The sequence below is a fragment of the Scyliorhinus canicula genome, chromosome 3, assembly GCF_902713615.1.
Source record: "Scyliorhinus canicula chromosome 3, sScyCan1.1, whole genome shotgun sequence".
Taxonomy (NCBI): Eukaryota; Metazoa; Chordata; class Chondrichthyes; order Carcharhiniformes; family Scyliorhinidae; genus Scyliorhinus; species Scyliorhinus canicula.
This window is the reverse complement of record NC_052148.1, coordinates 20080451-20101343: the sequence shown is the minus strand read 5'-3', so window position 1 is coordinate 20101343 and position 20893 is coordinate 20080451. Positions and strand designations below refer to the sequence as shown.

General features: G+C 46.9%; 1 protein-coding gene across 1 annotated transcript in view; it reads left to right on the top strand.

Moving 5' to 3' along the window:
• LOC119963845 (dedicator of cytokinesis protein 2-like) overlaps positions 1 to 20893 on the top strand; it is a 1353280-nt gene that overhangs the window by 371724 nt on the left and 960663 nt on the right. The window contains 1 exon segment of the mRNA XM_038793193.1: positions 9050 to 9139. Coding sequence (XP_038649121.1) covers positions 9050 to 9139 — 90 coding nt within the window.

Sequence of the window (20893 nt, the reverse complement as noted above, 5' to 3'; positions counted from 1 at the left end):
GGTACAGCTGCATCATGACCTCATGGCTCCGGAACTCAATCCCTCTACCAATAAAGGCCAACACACCATAGGCCTTCTTCACAACCCTATCAACCTGGGTGGCAACTTTCAGGGATCTATGTACATGGACACCGAGATCCCTCTGCTCATCCACACTACCAAGAATTTTACCATTAGCCAAATATTCCGCATTCCTGTTATTCTTTCCAAAGTGAATCACCTCACACTTCTCCACATTAAACTCCATTTGCCACCTCTCAGCCCAGCTCTGCAGCTTATCTATGTCCCTCTGTAACCTGCAACATCCTTCCGCACTGTCTACAACTCCACCGACTTTAGTGTCGTCTGCAAATTTACTCACCCATCCTTCTGCGCCCTCCTCTAGGTCATTTATAAAAATGACAAACAGCAACGGCCCCAGAACAGATCCTTGTGGTACGCCACTCGTAACTGCACTCCATTCTGAACATTTCCCATCAACTACCACTCTCTGTCTTCTTTCAACTAGCCAATTTCTGATCCACATCTCTAAATCACCCTCAATCCCCAGCCTCCGTATTTTCTGCAATAGCCGACCGTGGGGAACCTTATCAAACGCTTTACTGAAATCCATATACACCACATCAACTGCTCTACCCTCGTCTACCTGTTCAGTCACCTTCTCAAAGAACTCGATAAGGTTTGTGAGGCATGACCTACCCTTCATAAAACCATGCTGACTATCCCTAATCATATTATTCCTATCTAGATGATTATAAATCGTATCTTTTATAATCCTCTCCAAGACTTTACCCACCACAGACGTTAGGCTCACCGGCCTATAGTTACCGGGGTTATCTCTACTCCCCTTCTTGAACAAAGGGACCACATTTGCTATCCTCCAGTCCTCTGGCACTATTCCTGTAGCCAATGATGACCTAAAAATCAAAGCCAAAGGCTCAGCAATCTCTTCCCTGGCTTCCCAGAGAATCCTAGGATAAATCCCATCCGACCCCGGGGACTTATCTATTTTCACCTTGTCCAGAATTGCCAACACTTCTTCCCTACGCACCTCAATGCCATCTATTCTAATAGCCTGGGTCTCAGCATTCTCCTCCACAATATTATCTTTTTCTTGAGTGAATACTGACGAAAAGTATTCATTTAGTATCTCGCTTATCTCCTCCGCCTCCACACACAACTTCCCACCACTGTCCTTGACTGGCCCTACTCTTACCCTAGTCATTCTTTTATTCCTGACATACCTATAGAAAGCTTTTGGGTTTTCCTTGATCCTACCTGCCAAAGACTTCTCATGTCCCCTCCTTGCTCGTCTCAGCTCTCTCTTTAGATCCTTCCTCGCTTCCTTGTAACTATCAAGCGCCCCAACTGAAACTTCACGCCTCATCTTCACATAGGCCTCCTTCTTCCTCTTAACAAGAGATTCCACTTCTTTGGTAAACCACGGTTCCCTCGCTCGACCCCTTCCTCCCTGCCTGACTGGTACGTACTTATCAAGAACATGCAATAGCTGTTCCTTGAACAAGCTCCACATATCCAGTGTGCCCAACCCTTGCAGCCTACTTCTCCAACCTACACATCCTAAGTCATGTCTAATGGCATCATAATTGCCCTTCCCCCAGCTATAACTCTTGCTCTGCGGGGTATACTTATCCCTTTCCATCACTAACGTAAAGGTCACCGAATTGTGGTCACTGTCTCCAAAGTGTTCACCTACCTCCAGATCTAACACCTGGCCTGGTTCATTACCCAAAACCAAATCCAAAGTGGCCTCACCTCTTGTTGGCCTGTCAACATATTGTGTCAGAAAACCCTCCTGCACACATTGTACAAAGAACGACCCATCCAATGTACTCGAACTATATCTTTTCCAGTCAATATTAGGAAAGTTAAAGTCTCCCATAACAACTACCCTGTTACTTTCGCTCTTTTCCAGAATCATCTTCGCCATCCTTTCCTCTACATCTCTAGAACTATTAGGTGGCCTATAGAAAACTCCCAACAGGGTGACCTCTCCTTTCCTGTTTCTAACCTCAGCCCATACTACCTCGGAAGAAGAGTCCCCATCTTGCATCCTTTCTACCACCGTAATACTGTCCTTGACTAGCAGCGCCACACCTCCCCCTCTTTTGCCCCCTTCTCTGACCTTACTAAAGCACCTAAATCCCGGAACCTGCAACAACCATTCCTGTCCCTGCTCTATCCATGTCTCTGAAATGGCCACAACATCGAAGTCCCAGGTACCAACCCATGCTGCCAGTTCCCCTACCTTATTTCGTATACTCCTGGCATTGAAATAGACACACTTCAAACCACAGACCTGAACACTGCCGCCCTCCTGCGAAGTCAAAACTGATGCTTTACTTGGAGGGAAACATGGAGGTAATGGTGTTCTTATGCTGCATTAAGTCTAACTTTCATACTCTCGGTAACCAACAACAGATACCATCGCTTCAAATCGACTCAATTACAGTTGGTGGGCAGGGCAGGAAGCCACACCACCAATTATTCAAATTGAATTGAACTAGACTCCATTTTATGTATTTACACTGAAAGGCCAATTTAACGCTATTCCTTGTGCTGAGGTGAGGGCTGATGTGGAAGTGAGTTTACCAAGAGTGTTTCCCATGCAAGAGACAGCACAGATAAAATGGAGGTTACAGCTGTATCTAACCCACAAGTAGGAAACAAATGGCAATCAAATATGCAGAATAATTATCCCATCTTACATGATTGATGATGTGACTCAATAAAGATGTCAAATAGAATAAGGATTCAAGTGAGACCATTGAATTAATGTGAGAGATGCTATTGTTAGGCTGAGTTGCCTCTTGAATCCTGTCATTTCTACAGTGTATGCATTAATTCAGCACCATCACACTGCCAGGTTCAATAACACGTTGCATACACCTTCCGGTAATGACTCGTGTTCATCCAGCTCCCTCAAGCTGCCAGGCTCTGTAACTCCTCCCAGCCAGCATCCTGCGGTAATGACTGAATCTCTACCCATCCAATTTCCTTACTCTGACAGGGTCAGTAATTTATCCTACCCTGCACCTTCTGTTGATGGCTCATGTTGATTCAGCCCTGTCGCACTGCCACACTCAGTATCTCATTGCACCCAATTCCTTCTGTTAATGGCTGATATTAATTCCCCTTCCTCGCACTGTTCAGTTGAGTAACTCCTTCCAGCCCTGGGTTATTATGCCTCTAATGACATTAAAGCTGATCCTTCACACGCTCAGGATTAGTAACCCTTTCCAATCAATCTCCAGTGCTAACGACTATCCTTACCGATGGGAATCCAACCTACCTTACATTGTCAGGTTTTAATCTTTCTCAGTCAATGTCCTATTCGAAGAACTGTATTCCATACTCATGTTAATTCAGCTCCTTTACAACATTCAGGCAACATTCAGGTTTGGACTGAAAAAAATTGCAAATAAAATTCACACCGCAAAAGTTCCAGGTAATGACCACCTCCAACAAGAGAGAATCTAACCACCTTGCCTTAACATTCAATAACATTATAGAACATAGAACATTACAGCGCAGTACGGGCCCATTGGCCTTCGATGTTGCGCCGACCCGTGAAACCATCTGAAGCCTATCTGACCTACACTATTCCATTTTCATCCATATGTCTATCCAGTGACCACTTAAATGCCCTTAAAGTTGGCGAGTCTACTACTGTTGCAGGCAGGGCGTTCCACACCCCTACTACTCTCTGAGTAAAGAAACTGCCTCTGACATCTGTCCTATATCTACCACCCCTCAATTTAAAGCTATGTCCCCTCGTGTAGGTCATCACCATCCGAGGAAAAAGGACTCTCACTGTCCACCCTATCTAACCCTCTGACTATCTTATATGTCTCTATTAAGTCACCTCTCAGCCTTCTCCTCTCTAACGAAAACAACCTCAAGACCCTCAGCCTTTCCTCGTAAGACCTTCCCTCCATACCAGGCAACATCCTAGTAAATCTCCTCTGAACCCTTTCCAAAGCTTCCACATCCTTCCTATAATGTGGTGACCAGAACTGCACGCAGTACTCCAGGTGCGGCCGCACCAGAGTTTTGTACAGCTGTAGCATGACCTCGTGGCTCTGAAACTGAATCCCCTATTATTGACCAGAAACTGAGCCAGCCATATAAATACTGTGGCTACAACAACAGGTCAAAGGCTAGGAATCCTGTGGCGAGTAACTCACCTCCTGACTCCCCAAAACCTGTCCACCATCTGCAAGGCACAAGTCTGGAGTGTGATGGAATACTCTCCACTTGCCTGGATGAGTGCAGCTCCAACAACACTCAGGAAGCTCGACACCATCCAGGACACCCACAAACATTCAAACCCTGACACCACTGACGAACAGTGGCAGCAGATACATTGGAACACCACCACCTGCAAGTTATCCTCCAAGCCATTCACTATCCTGCCTTGGAAATGTACCACTGCTCCTTCACTGTGGCCGGGTCTAAAATTCTGGAATTCCCTTCCTAACAGCATTGTGGGTGTACTTGTACTTCTGGGCAGCTAGCCACATCCGGTGACAAATAGAGTAAAGGAAAACCAGTGTCGATCTAGCTTACCTTTCTGAGCCTACACCCTGTGTTACTGACTGGTATTCAAAATCTTGACGGGTCTAGACAGAGAGGATTGGGAGAAACTCTCCCCCTGATGGAAGGATGGAGAACTGCAGGAACTGGATGACTCGCGAAAGAAATAATGACAAACGTCTGACATTCTGAAGGCTTCACTCAGGAGTTTTGGTACTGACTATGAGTCCTGGGAGAATCTCCCCCAGGATCGGTTTACCTGGCACAACCAAATAGAAAATGAGGCAGCCTTCTATGAAAAGCAAATGGATATAGGGCAAGACAGTAGCACAAGTGGCTAGCACTGTGGCTTCACAGCGCCAGGGTCCCAGGTTCCATTCCCCGATGGGCCACTGTCTGTGCGGAGTCTGCCTGTTCTCCCCGTGTCTGCATGGGTTTCCTCCGGGTGCTCCGGTTTCCTCCCACAGTCCAAAGACATGCAGGTTAGGTGGATTGGTCATGATAAATTGCACTTAGTGACCAAAAAGGTTAGGAGGGGTGTTATGGGCCAGGGTTTAGAGAACACCAAAGTGTATCATGGAGTTCACCTGACCCACAACTTTTAATAGATTGTGGTATGGGGAGCACACGGCCCACTCTACAGGTGTAGGACAGCAGAAATGGAAAAAGTATTTTTTTAAACAAAACAGTGTTTATTCTATGAACTCAAGTTAACCTTTTTAAAACACACAGTGAACATCTTAGCAACCATTAATTCAAATACAACCCCTAAAAACGACAACACTAAGTAATCCGTAAGCTTTCTTTTTAACATCCATAGGACTTAAAACACAGTTTACCAGAAGCACATCAGGTTAAAGTCACTGCTTTATTAGTTTCAAATCACCAGGATCGATTTACAGTCTTTAGATTACAGAGAGAGATTCATACACCTTCTGGCTGTGACTGCTGCTATCCAGCTCTGAAAGCGAAACTAAAACACACCCTGCAGCAAACAGCCGAAAATGAAAGTTAAAAGCTGACAGGCAGCGCAGCTCCCCCCACACTCTGACATCACTGATAAACACCCATTTCTTAAAGGTACATTTCTTAAACACCCGTTTCTTAAAGGTACTGTCACATGACACCTCCCCCCAAGAAAGAAAAATAAACCATCAAATTCAAGATGGTTTCATTTTTCACCTTTTCACTATCATTTAATAAATGCACACAGTAAATATACTTTTTCGTTTCAAAAAACAACACACGCAAACAGGTATATTAATATAGTCCATTTTTAAAATTCTTCTTCCTCCAACTGAAATCCTTCTCGATTGACAGTCTCTTTGAAAAAGAAGGTCTCTGCACGATCCGTCCATTCCTCTATGCCTCGGCGTTTCTCTTTAAAGTCAGATACTTTAGTTCAATCTGATCAGAGTCCCTTGTAATTCTCCAACGCAGGAGCATTGGCTATCACAGCTTTCAGGCTGTCAAATGCCAGTTGAAACTTCACTGTCCATTTAAATTTTCGACATTTCTCCAGCAAGAATATCAGTGGAGCAATCATGCTACAAAACATTTGCACAATTGTCCGATCAAATCCACTCATGCCAAGAGACCGCATTATTTCCTTTCCTTTGCAGCAGGGTAGCATGGTGGTTAGCATAAATGCTTCACAGCTCCAGGGTCCCAGGTTCGATTCCCGGCTGGGTCACTGTCTGTGTGGAGTCTGCATGTCCTCCCCCTGTGTGCGTGGGTTTCCTCCGGTTGCTCCGGTTTCCTCCCACAGTCCAAAGATGTGCGGGTTAGGTGGATTGGCCATGCTAAATTGCCCGTAGTGTCCTAATAAAAGTAAGGTTAAGGGGGGGGTTGTTGGGTTACGGGTATAGGGTGGATACGTGGGTTTGAGTAGGGTGATCATGGCTCGGCACAACATTGAGGGCCGAAGGGCCTGTTCTGTGCTGTACTGTTCTATGTTCATTATCTTGACGGTATTGAAAACTCCTTAATAACTGTTGGTTTCACATCCCGTGTGACCATTCGACCCTGTCCAATTGTATGACCAAGGAAAGTGACTTGGGCTTTTCCAAATTCTCTTATGGCGAGGTTTACCACCAAACCCGCCTCGTGAAATCGATCGAATAACTCCATCAGATGTTTTAAATGTTCTTTCCATGTCTGGCTAAAACTTACCAGATCGTCGATGTATACCACACAATTGGGTAATCCTGAAACAATTTTGTTAGTTAATGTTGAAATATGACTGGGGCGTTTTTCATGCCAAATGGTATAACTTTGAATTGGTATATACCATCTGGAGTCATAAAAGCTGAAATCTCCTTCGCCCTATCGGATAAAAGTACCTGCCAGTAACCTTGAAGTAAATCCAATTTGGAAATAAAAGCTGATTGTCCCACTTTCTCAATGCAATCCTCCAAATGTGGGATAGGATGAGTCCATTCTTGTAGCTGCATTAACCTTTCTATAGTCCACACACAACCATTGGGTACCGTCGGGTTTAGGTACCATCATTATGGGTGAGCTCCATTGGCTGCATACTACTTCAATTATGCCATTTTAAGCATACTCTCAATCTCTTTGTTAACCTGCGCCAATTTTAAAGAGTTAAGTCTGTATGGATGTTGTTTAATCGGAACAGCCATTCCCACATCTACATCATGTATAGCCATTTTAGTACTTCCCAATATATCTCCACAAACTTGCCCATGTGATATCAATAACTCTTTCAGGTCAGTCCATTTTTCCTCTTTAATTTAAATGGTCCTCTTACCTCATGACCAAAAATTAGTTCAGAAGTATTGAATTTGGTTGACTCATTCGGTGCAAATGGAGTTCCTTTGTCCCAATCCTCGGGATAATCTTGACAATAAGCCCTCAACATTGTCTTTAATGTCTGATGCTGCCTTTCTAACGCTCCCTACGATTCTGGATGGTATGCAGTTGATTTACATTGTTTTATTCCTAAGCTATCCATAACTTCTTTGAATAACCTGGAGGTAAAATTCGATCCTTGATCCGATTGTATTTCTGTGGGTAGTCCATATCTATGAAAGATTTTAAGTAACTCCTCCAAAATTATTTTAGCTGTAATATTACGTACTGGAATGGCCTCTGGAAACCTAGTAGACACATCCATTATAGTCAAAAGATATTGATTCCTACTTTTTGTTTTAGGAAGCGGTCCTACGCAATCAATTAGGACCCTTGTAAAAGGTTCCTCAAATGCTGGAATGGGTATTAAAGGCACTGGTTTTATCACTGCTTGAGGTTTCCCTATCACTTGACATATGTGACATGATTGACAAAATTTAACTACATCTTTATGTAGTCCAGGCCAATAAAAATGTTTTTGTATGTTGGCTTCCTCATGTGCAAAGTGTATCATGGCGTTCACCTGACCCACAACTTTTAATAAATTGTGGTATGGGGAGCACACTGCCCACTCTACAGGTTTGGTGCAGCAGAAATAGAGAAAGTATTTTTTAAAACAAAACAATATTTATTCTATGAACTCAAGTTAACCTTTTTAAAACAACAGTGAACATCTTAGCAACCATTAATTCAAATACAAACCCCAAAGACTACAACACTAAGTAATCCTTTAAGCTTTCCTTTTAACATTCATAGGACTTAAAACACCGTTTACTGGAAACACATCAAGTTAAAGTCACTACTGTTATTAGTTTTAAATCACCAGGATCAATTTACAGTCTTTAGATTACAGAGAGAGAGTCATATACCATCTGGCTGTGACTGCAGCTATCCAGCTCTGAAAACGAAACTAAAACACAGCCTGCAGCAAACAGCCTAAAAGGAAAGTAAAAAGCTGACAGGCAGCCCAGCTCCACCCACACTCTGACATCACTGATAAACACCCATTTCTTAAAGGTACATTTCTTAAACACCCATTTCGTAAAGGTACTCTCACATGACAAGGCATTACTGGGTTACGGGGATCGGGTGGAAGTGAGGGCTTAAGTTGGTCGGTGCTGACTCGATGGGCCGAATGGACTCCTTCTGCACTGTATGTTCTATTATCAAAGTACTTATTTGTAGGACCTCAAATTAGCCGCTATGTCTCCTTGGGTACAATAGTGATTGGACTTCAAAAGAATTTAATTGGCCATGCTGTGTTTGAGGATGTCCAGACATCGTGAAGGGAAGTTGCCCTTTTGTTCACCAAAAATTGAATTTATATTTCTCTCAACCGAGGGTCCAGACCCTCCGCTGCCACCACCCCCCCCCCCATCCCCCTGACACCCAACATCCCATACCCTCCTCTGGTATTCCAATGCTTTGCTGCTCAAACATGGCATGTGTTTGGGTTTTGTGCCTGCTCCTGCAAGGTTGATGAAACATGTCTGGTGTTCTCATGTTTTTCGACAGTAAAGTCAATGAAAATTCTTCCAACTCCTGTAAATCAAAATAACTGGTTGACAAAGAATCCTCAGGAGCTTGTCTCTAACTGCGTGCTGCCTCTCTTTCTCCACAGTTCCTCCAGGACACGCTAGATGCTCTCTTTAGCATCATGATGGAGTTTTCAGACGACAGCACATATGATAAGCTGGTGTTTGATGCCCTGGTAAGACCTCAATATTTGTTGTCCATCTATAACTTCTGTCAAAGGAATAAGGTGGCGCGCTGGAATGTCAGGCATTGATTGGTGCCCGCAGCGGCGAGTTTCCGTTCGGTGGTGTTGTGTCTGTTCCCTTTCCGGCACAATTCACGACGAATCAGCGTGAAAGATTGTGGGATTTTAAGTGCAAATTCCATTCACCGGAAATTCGTTTTTCTCAATTGTTAGCCCAGGGTGCCAGGTTGGCATTGTCGAGGTGCCAAGCTGGCATTTTTTACACGGTAGCGATCGAGCCGGGGGTGCCTGGTGTGGGTGTTGGAATGGATTTGCGGGGTGGGGGTGAGTGCGGACACCCTCTCATGGTGCGTTGATGTTTGATGGGGGGAGGGGGAGGGAATCGCTTCAGCGGTTCCGGTGATCGGGACGTCATTTCAAAATGCCGCCTGGCCTCTCGCTACAATCAGGCTCCTCAGTGCACAAAACAAGGCCATGTGCAGCCTCACCCGCGTATTCCCCGCTGAGGCCCCCTATCTAACGTGAGTGCCACTTTACAGCGTTGTTTTTCTCGATGCTACGAACGACGGAAAACAGGCGGCTAAACGTGCTCGCTGTGGGACTTTGTTCACATTTAGTTAAATCATGACCTCTAATTGTGTTCAGTGCTGAGGGTGGAATTCCAAGGAGAGGGCACCTCAGTGACCAGGAACCTTTGAACTGCAGGTAAATTTGGTTGGGTAAGCCAGGGCCAGATTTCCAGTGATGCATTGGAGTGGGGGTGAGGGTGCACCTGCAGTGACATTGCTAAGAGGGACCTCTCCGTGGGCCTCGGAAAGGCATCAAGCAGGAGCTCCACTTTGGAAACCTCTGGGAAGACCAAGGGATTACCTGGTGTAACCCCCACTTGGGCAGCAAGCACTCCAAGTGCATAAAATAGGCTTCCTCCCCAAGGCTAGCCCACCCACCATGTTGGTAGCCCACCCACCTCACAGTCTGTCGCCAAGGTGCTGGGAAAATCCAGCTGTTTTGTCATATTTGTCTCCAAGGTGAGCTTCTGCCCTCATATTCAAGTCAGCACTAAAACCACCTATTTTCATCTCTGTTACGTCACTCGTCTTCACCGTTGTCTCAGCTCAGTTGCTGCTGAAGCTCTTACCCATGCAGCAGATGGAATTTAATGGAAGCAAGTGCGAAGTTAGACATTTTGGATCAAAAAAGGATAGAGTACTTTCTAAATGGAAAGAGGTAAGGTGCAGTGTGATGCACGATCAATTGCACAAAAGACTCAGATTGGGTACAACTGTGGCTTTATTGCAGTCAGGTGCATGGCCTCCTACTGCAGCTGGCGAAATGGCTGTTCAATGGAGGATACGCATATTTATATGGCTCCTTGTGGGCGGAGCCAGCCGGCAGGGGCTACCGGTGAACCTGTAGTACAGGTCCTACCGTACATCCCCTAATACAGGTGCACAGTGGTTCACCACATTGTGAATGTCCAAAGTGACTTGGGGATTCAGGTGCATAGGTCCTTAAAATGCCAGGTACAAGTGCAGAAAATAATCAAAAAGGCTAATGGAATGCTAGCCTTTATATCTGGAGGATTGGAATACAAAGACCAGGGGTTATGCTGCAGCTATACGAAATCCTGGTTGGACCCCACTTGGAGTCAATGGGAGTAGTTCTGGGCACCACACCTTAAGAAGGATATTTTTGCCTTGGAGGGAGTGCAACGTAGGTTTACAAAAATGATACCTGGATTACAGGAGTTGAGTTACGAGGAGCGATTACTCAAATTTGACCTGTTTTTACCAGAAGTCTAAGAGGTGATCTGATCAACGTATTCAAGACAGTGAATGCCAGGGTAGATAAAGATCAATCAGTTATTTCCACTGTTTGGCGATTCTAAAACTAGGGGGCATCTACTACAAATTAGGGCGAGACCATTCAGGAGAGATGTTGGGAAGAGCTTCTTCACTCAAAGGGCGATAGAGGTTTGGAATTCTCTCCTACAAACAGCAGTTGAAGCTGAAACAGTTGTTAATTTTAAATCTGAGGTAGATTTTTGTTAAGCAAAAATATTAAGGGATATGGGCCAAAGGCTGTTATCTGGAGTTAGGTCACAGATCAGCCATGATCTCAGTGAATGGTAAATCATCAGTGGAGTCGGGTTTAAATTCACGAGGTATCCGGAGAGGGACAAACCTTGAAGTTGGTTGGACGAATGATCAGCGACAGCAGAAACTGAAAGGTACAATTTAAAAAGGAGCAAAGAAACTAAGAGAGCTGAGGATTGGCATATAGGGTCTTTGGAAATTGCAGGAAAGCATTGCTAAAGCTGGTAAAACAAAATAATTGCCGGATTCATTGATAAAGCTGTTGAGTAGATAAGCAAAAAAGTTTTTTTCGATTTTTGTAAATCATTTGTTCTGCCTCAACTGGAGTTTTATGTTTATTTCTGGTGACCACATTTTAGGAAGGGTATTGAGACCTTTGTGAGAGTGCAGAGGAGATTTACATAAACAATACTCGGGATAGGGGGTTCCAGTTACGTGAAGAGACAAAGACTGGGATTGTGCTCCTTTGGACATGTGGGAATCCTCTCATGGGGGAATCTAGAACTTGGGGACACAGGTTAAAAATAAGTTGTTTCCAATTTAAGACAGCGATGAGGAAGAATTTCTTCTCTCAACGGCACACTCTGTTTTTGGAATTAACTCCCCCGATGAGCAGCGGAGGCTGGATCATTGAATATATTGAAGGATGAGTTAGACAGATTTGTGATCGACAAGGCACTCAAGACTTGGGGGCATGTTGTGGGGGCAGGGGAGGGGGCTGTCAGTGAAGGTGGGGAAGGGATGAGGCAGGAAAGTCGAGTTGAGGTCAAAAGCAGATCAGCCATCATTTTACTGAATGGCGTAGCAGGTGAAAAGGGCAAAATAGTCCCACTCCATGGAATGGAATTCCTATGGCGCAGAAGGAGCCATTCGGCCCATCTAATCTACATCAACTCTCTGAAAGAGCACGTCACCAAGGCCCACTCCCCCACCCTATCCCCGTAACCTCACCCAACCTGCACATCCTCGGACACTAAGGGTCAATTTAGCATGGCCAATCCACCTAACCTGCACATCTTTGGACTGCAAGAGGAAACCGGAGCACCCGGAGCACCCAGAGGAAACCCACACGGACATGGGTGGGGGGAAGGTGCAAACTCCACACGCATCGTCATTCAAGGCCCAAATTGAACCCGTACCCCTCGGGCTGTGAGGCAGTAGTGCTAACCACTGTGTCAGCCTATTTCTTCCGATCACCCGAGCAATATTTATCCTTCTATCAACGTCACAGGAACAGATTATCTCGTCTTTATAAGCTTGCAAGGATAATTAGGGATGGGCAATAAATAGTGGCCTCGCCAGTGATGCCTATATCTGGCAAATGAATAAATGAAAAATCCTTTCAGTCTGGAACCCAGAACTGATCACAATCCTCCAGAAAACTGCAGCTTTAAATAGCCGTACTATAACTTCCACATCTTTATGCATCTCTAAATGGCATTACCAAGATTGGCAAGAGTACACGGACAATTGTTAGGTGCCAGTTAGCTTACTGTCCTATAGCGATGGCTGGTATAGATCCCGGTGACTACAAACTACCTTCAGCCTCAGGTCTGCTTATTGTAAAATAGGGCCCAGGACACTTCAAATAAAAAGATATTTGTAGCAGCAATAGGGCAGACAGCCCCAGTCAAATAATTTCAGAAACATTTCCTTCAGACAATCGACTCATGTTCTGCATTCATCATCCATGGAGAAGTTGATGTATTAAAAGTATAATAACATTAGTTTTAGTGATTTCTCTTCCTGTAAGTACCTTTGAGAGCATTGTCACTTGTTTCAGCAATGCTCATGCTTCATAGGCAAGAATGCTGTGAGAAGCTCTCAAGGTTATTTTGTTTAGGTGCGGGCCGAATTTTAAATCTGACCTCCCCAACGCCCGCTTCAGTGAGTTGAACGTGAGGATTGGATTGGATTGGATTTGTTTATTGTCACGTGTACCGAGGTACAGTAAAAAGTATTTTTCTGCAAGCAGCTCAACAGATCATTCAGTACATGGAAGAAAAGGGAATTAAACACAATTCAAGAAAATACATGAGAATACATAATAGGGCAACACAAGATATACAATGTAACTACATAAGCATTGGCATCGGTTGAAGCATACAGGGTGTAGTGTTAATGAGGTCAGTCAATAAGAGGGTCATTTAGGAGTCTGGTGACAGTGGGGAAGAAGCTGTTTTTGAGTCTGTTTGTGCGTGTTCTCAGACTTCTGTATCTCCTGCCCGATGGAAGAAGTTGGAAAAGTGAGTAAGCCGGGTGGGAGGGATCCCTGATTATGCTGCCCGCTTTCCCCTGGCAGCGGGAGGTGTAGATGGAGTCCATGGATGGGAGGCAGGTTCGTGTGATGGACTGGGCGGTATTCACGACTCTCTGAAGTTCCTTGCGGTCCTGGGCCAAGCAGTTGCCATACCAGGCTGTGATGCAGCCTGATAGGATGCTTTCTATAGTACATCAGGGCCTTTTTGAATCCCTGCAGCTGTCTCCTGCACTAAATCGGCAGAAGTGGCCTCAAGGCTGGTCAGAGCAGGAACACGGCCAAGTGTTTGTGGCCATCTGTTTCTCCCAGGGCGGACCCTGAAAGGAACAGCCCACCGTGGTGGGAGGGAAAGGGAAGGCCAGGGCTGAGGAGCACCGCTTCCACTCTTTGTGCTGGCAGAGTCATGTTGCCCCAGGCTCATTGCCATTTACATCACCGGGGCAACGGCCCTCGTGCGCCAAGTAGGCCCTCCCACTTCCCAGTCCTGTGTCTAAAATATCCCTGCTCAAAATGGCGTCAGCCACGGCAACACGGCAATCACCTTGATCATAACCTGGCGGCCATTTTATCTACCCTCTCCTCTGCTTCACAGCAGGCAGGGCTGAGGTAAAATCAGACCCTGTCGTCTTCTGTGGTGACGATTATAACTTTGGTGTTATGTGACTTTAAGTGAGCCCGGAAACAGCGAAGCGTTGGTTTAATGCCTTTTCTTTTCACTCAAGCTATAGGGCAGGGTGACTGGGTCCCAGGTATGTGTTCAGTTAATTAGGCTCAGCCGCTGAAACACTTGAGGAGCTGCAGCAGTTCTGAGCGCCTCAGTAATGGCAGTCTTGGCACCAACCACACATCGCTCTCTAATGACCCCTGCTGAAAAGCACGCCCGTGTGAGCATGTGGTGAGAACAGGATTGGCTTCAGCCGTGATCACATTGCAAAGGTCAGACTGCCTATCGATGCTGATAATACAATGGCTTGGCGTCGCTGGCCCATCTCCAGTTGCCTCTGAGAAGATGATGGTGGCTGTCCACCTTGAACTGCTGCAGCCAGCGTGTCGAAGCGCTGTCAGGGAGGGAGTCCCAAGATTTTTGACCCAGCGACGATGAAGGATAGGTGATGTACGTCCGAGTCAGGATGGTGCACGGCTCGGAGGGAAACCTGGTGTTCCCCTCGCGCCTGCCGTCCTCATCCTTCTGGGTGGCAGAGTTCATGGGCTGGATTCTCCGATTTTGAGACTAAGTACTGACGCCGGCGTGGGAACAGTGCCGTTTTATGCCTGAAACAAACGTCGCAAAACCTCCACCGCTCCTCCGTCTGGTGGGTGGGGGGGGGGGGGGGGGGTGGGCTAGCAGGCACGCAGCGTAAAGCCCCCGGCTCTAGCTGCGGATATGGCCGGAGAATTGCCAGGTCCGTGGTCGCGCATGTGCACGGCGGTGACCTGCAGCTGTTGTGCCGTGCAACATGGCACCGGCCACGCATGGACCCGGCCTGCCAAATAGTGCCGCCCCCCTTTGGCCAGGCTCGCTGGCACCAGACCACCCCCACCAGTGACCCCAGCCCCCCCAAAGCCCCCCTTGCCCTCGGATTGGCTTCCCCCTCCCCCCTCCCCCCAACTATGGCGACGCTGGACTCAGTTCACAGTCGCCAAGCAGAGTTCCCGGAAAAAAAATAGCATGAGTTACCCACGCCGTCGGGAACTCGGCCCATCAGGGGGACGGCCTCAGGTGACGTCCTAAGGCCGTCCATACGGCGTGCAGCATACTCCGCGAAAACACCGTTTTGGAGCGGACGGAGCATCGCAAAAGCGGCGCTGCCCCCGATTTCGGCGCCAACAGGGATTCTCCGGCTGATCGCTGAATGCGATTTCAGCGTCGGAGACTGGCGGATCCTGCCCCACAGGTTTGCAAATGCTGGAAGCTCGGATTTACACAAGAAGGATTGGCACGTGAAGGGTGTCAGCTTCCATGGAATTGTATCCCATCAGGAAGGAGTGCCTTCAGGGGTGGAAGGAACGAGTTGTGTGGGAGATGGTGGGGGAATGGGGGAGTGAGAGATAAAGCTCGTCCGAGGTGCTGAGTGCTCAGGTGGAGATAATAATAATCTTTATTGTCACAGGCTTACATTAACACTGCAATGAAGTTACTGTGAAAAGCCCCTAGTCGCCACATTCCGCCGCCTGTTCGGGTACACGGAGGGAGAATTCAGAATGTCCAATTCACCTAACAGCACGTCTTTCAGGACAGTGGGAAGACAGAGAAAATAACGCAACCGTGGGACGTTAAGAATAAGTAGTGGTCTAATCCATATTATTATACCTAGCAGGGTGCAGTGTCAAACATCTTGCAAGCAAAGTAGTTCAGGATGAACTAAAGAAGCAATAAATCAATATTAAAAAAATACAACTATTAAAAAAAAAAGTAAATACTTCATGCAGTGATATTCTGTCTCCTGGATCAGTGATACATCACAAATAGATGCTTTTGATAGAATGCTCCATGTACCTAAAGGTTCCACCCCTCACAGATGACATAGGTGTAGTTCCTTCAGATTGTCACCTGGTTAGACGTTGAGAAAGTAACATTGGTAAATCCCCTCTTTTCAGGCCTCAATGCTTCTGACAAGCTGCAACACAAACAGCACAATTTCCACTGTGTTCAAATTGGATTTGACTCCCTCTAGGTTCTTTCGATTAGCATGTTAAGGAAAGATAAATAGCTGCAGTATGATTAATGAATGTGTTACTCAGCCACTGGTCTGCATTGTAAATAGGCTGATAGATGGCTTTCCATCCGTGATCCTAGGGTAATACTTGTATAATAATCTGACAAGCGACCAGGGGTACATTATGGGCAGGGCAGTAAAAAGACTTTAACACTTTACGTGCTCAGATTGACTGAAGACGAGATCTCCACAACAGAACGTTCCAGCAGCTACATAGCTCTGAATGAATGGGAGGGGAGGGGAGAGGTTGTGTGTGTGTGGAGGGGGGGTAGAATGTGGGGGGCTGGGGGTGTAGAGTGTGGGGGGAGGGGAGTTGGGGCGGATGGGGAGGTGGGTGGGGTTGGTGTACGGAGGGGCTGGGGGAGGGGGATGGGGTAGAATATGGGAGGGTCGGGGATAGGGAGAGGGATGGAAGGTAGAGTGTTGGGGATTCTGTGGGTGGATGGGAGGGGGTGGGGGAGGGGGATCGGGGTAGAATATGGGGGGGTGGTCGGGGATAGGGGATAGAATTTGGGAGGAGGGGGTGCGGAGGGAGGGGGATAGGGAGAGGGATGGGGATGGGATGGGAGGGTAGAGTGGGGCGGGGGGGGAAGGTGAGGGGGAATGGGGGGGGGTAAAGTTTGTGTGGGGGAGGCGGGCGTTGGCATGGGCTGCTACTAATTCTTCCAGCTTTACAATTCCACTTTGCAGAAAGTTTATAAGTTTATCAGTCTGACCACCTCTGCTTTGAACGATTCTCACGTTCTCACCATGATCTAAGTATATTTCCTGGATCCTCCTCCAGGTTCTGTCTTTCTGATGAGGCGTTAACAGAAGTTTTGTTTTCCCCTAAAGCTGCCACGGCGCTATTTTGAAGGAGGAACAGAGGGGTTCCCCCACGTGCCCTGGCTCATAACCACCCTTCAACTAATACCTGAAAACAGATAATCTGCTCAGTATCACGTCACTGTTGAATTTTTTGAATAGAATTATAGAATTTACAGTGCAGAAGGAGGCCATTCAGCCCATCGAGTCTGTACTGGCTTTTGGAAAGCGCACCCTACTTAAGCCCACACCTCCACCCTATCCCCACAACCCAGTAACCCCACCTAACCTTTTTGGACACTACATGTTCCCCTCCTGACTTGGAAATATATCGCCATTTTGTCACTATTACTGAGTCAAAATGACAGAACACCCTCCCCACCAGCACTGTAGGTGTTCTTACACCAGATGAACTGCAGTAATTCAAGAAGCTGGCTCATCATAATCTTCCCAAGGGCAATTAGGGATGGATAATAAGTGCTGGCCGAGCCAGCGATGCCCACATCCCACAAACAAATAATTATAAGCAACAATGCTAAATTTGGTCCAAGGGTTTTCAGAAAATCTGGGTTGTAGAAGGGAGATTGAGGGAGGGAAGTCCACATTTCTGAAGGCTCCACCTCCAAAGGGTGGGACGAAGGGAAGAGGAAATGTATTGGAGGTGGGTTTCTGAGGAAAGTAGAAACCAGGGTTGGCTTAGTTGAGATTGCTGTGATAATGTGAGGCAAGGTAATAAATCCCTTCAGGGATTCGTGATGGGACGGCACTTGACGGCCAACATTAGGCAGCTCCTAAATGTTATAATAATGCCAGCGGAGGGGCGCGAGGTTGAGGTGGTAGTAGCCATGGATGCAGAAAAGGCCTTTGGCCGGGTGGAGTGGAAGTGCTTGTGGGATATCTTAGGAAGTTTTGGGTTTGGGCAGGGATTTGTGGACTGGGTTCGGTTGCTATGTCAGGCACTGGTGGCGAATGTCAACCGGGTCCGGTCAGAATACTTTAGTTTGTGTAGGAGGAACAAGAAAGGGGTGTCCGCTCTCCCCACTACTGTTTGACCTGGCCATAGAACCCTTGACAATGGCCCTTAGGTCATTGAATGTTTGGCAGGGGATAGTGAGAAGGGGGGTGAAACATAGGGTCTCGCTCTACATAGACGATTTGGTCCTGTACATAACAGACCCGCTAGGGGGGATAGCTGGAATTATGGAGATACTGGAAGAATTTGGTGGGTTCTCAGGCTATAAGTTAAATATGGGTAAGAGCGAGGTGTTCGCGATCCAGGCACGGGGGCAGGAGAGGAGACTGAGAGAGTTACTGTTCAAAGTGGTGGGAAGGGTTTTTAGGTACCTGGGGATTCAGGTGGCTAGGGACTGGCGTCAGCTCCATAAGTTAAATCTGGGCAGGATGGTCGAGCATATGAAAAGAGTGGGAAGGGGTCCCAATCGGGGAGGTGAAATGAAAATGAGAGGAAGAGTTGGGAGGGAAGCTGGAAGTCGGACAATGGGAAAAGGCCTTGAAGGGAGTCTATTAATCCTCGTCGTGTGCCAGGCTTAGCCTGATCCAGTCCAAGGTGGTTCATAGGGCCCTCATGATGGTAGCCCGGATGAGTAGGTTTTTTGAGGAAGTGGAGGACAGGTGCGGACGCTGCGGTGGAAGCCCAGCGAATCATGCACATATATTCTGGGCATGTCCGAAGTTGAGGAGATCCTGGCAGGGATTTGCGGACGTCATGTCAGAGGTCCTGGAAGGGAGGGTGACTCTGAGTACAGAAATGGCAATATTTGGCGTGTCGGAAGATCAGGGGACCCAGGGTGGGAGGGAGACTGATGTCCTGGACTTCTCCTCCCTGGTGGCCCGGAGACGGATTTTCTGGGATGGAGGGACTCAGAGCCTCCAAAGTCAGGAGTGTGGGTCAGCGACATGGCAGGGTTTCTCAGGCTGGAGAAGATTACGTTTGCCTTGAGAGGTTCAACTCAGCGGTTTGCTCGGAGGTGGCAGCCGTTCATCGCCTTCTTTAAGGAAAACTTAAGAAAAACTTAGCAGAAAGCGGGGGGGGGGGGGTAGAAAATGGGAGGCATGGCAGTGTGAAATAAGGACAGGGAATCTAATAATAGGGTAGTTAGGGCGGGAGGGTAGTTGGGTATGTTATTGTGATATGGTTGCATGCGTCGGGCCGCTAGGTTGTTTAGAATGTTAAGTTGTTAAATTTGTTAAACTGAAAATTACAAATGCTTCAATAAAATATTTTCCAACAAAAAGAAAGCTAATGTGGGGCAAGGCCAAGATGAATTTATAGAACAGAGACATGGGGCTGGCTTCTCCATTGGTGGGACCCTCCTCTTCGCCGGCAGCGCATACACGCCAGCAGGTTTCCCATTGGCTGTCTGCCGGGATGGCGGATCCCGGTGGGAGCGTCCTGCACAAAGAAAACGGGTGCGGCGGGGCAGAGAATCCCGCCGAAGGATTTTTAAATTAGTGGAATATACATTTTCCAGATCGGGCATGCTGTCTTCCCCATGCTGGCGACCGGGACTGTGGTCGAAAGTACCAGCAGATTCTGCTGGGGAAGGTGCCACGTTTCCGCATGACCTTTAATTACATTTTTCAAAACCTTTTTTGTGCCTTCAGTGAATGATAAGAGTGTTGTGAGAGTGGGGAGGGGAAGGATTGGAGGCTTTACACAATGGCGACACTACCCCTCTGCTATACGATGTCCCGACTGTGATATTATCATAACTATCAGCATTACAAGGGTTAATGTAGTGTCACGGGTAGCCACTAGAGGGAGCTGCAGATACAACTCTATAAAGCAGTGATGCTGGACCTTGGGGGAGGAGTGGATGCAGGAGATGGCTAGTGAAGGTCATAAGAGCAGATAGTGTGAGAATGTTAGATTATCGTTTATACCAGTAGTGAGATTAGCAGTAGATGAGTGTAGTCAGATTGTTATTGATCAATTCTATATCCTAATGGACTGTGTCAAAACCCAGTCCAGTAGTGTAAATAAAATCATAGCTTTGTTTACGTAAAAGCTATACTGTGGTCAACCATCCTAAATAAGCAACACAAAGAACACCACACCAGGCTACAGCAGTGCTGATTCTCAGAGCCCGTAATTTGCAGGCACAATTCAGCGACCCTGTTGTGCCCAGCGCAGATCCTGGTACATCAGGTGAATCGCGCTTGAGCCCCAAATCGGGCACCGCATTGGGTGCAAACTTCCGCATGAGTCATCCGACTCATTTCACCCGGCGCAATCTGGATCTCTCCCTCGCTGGGCATGATCCAGATCTGAATATTTAAATGAGCATAATTGCCACCTTTGTTGGGACTGGAAGATGCTGCTGGCGGGTAGGGATGGAAAATCCCACCCTTTAAAGTCAAAGCAGTTTACGATATTGTGGTACCCAAAAACAAGCAAGCGAAACTTCCCTGACAATAACTGTAAGGCTGGATGGGAGCAAGGGGAAGGGGTTGTGGTCAGGACATCAGCCTGCTTTGCACTTATAATTGGACTCCTTCTCATGGAACAAGTAGATTGGATGCTTCCAGTAGACGGGGGTGGGAGCAAGTGAACCCCTCAGTTTCCGTTCGCCTCCTTCACTCCGCTGACAAACGTAAAATCCAACCCTTGGTTTCATGCACGTGGAGCGAATGATGATGGTATCTTGGTTTTCTTGCAGTCGCTGTTGAATAGGTTCAGACTCGGAGTAGGTGTGAGGTGAGGGAGGAACACTGCCGGGAAGAATAGTGAAAGAATCGATCAGCAAATGTTTAGTCGCACTTTGAAAGCTGACGAATGGGGGGGAGTCTACTTTCGGTTTGTGGAGCTAATTCAGAGGTTTGTTATGCCTTCTCACTGTGGCTCGGC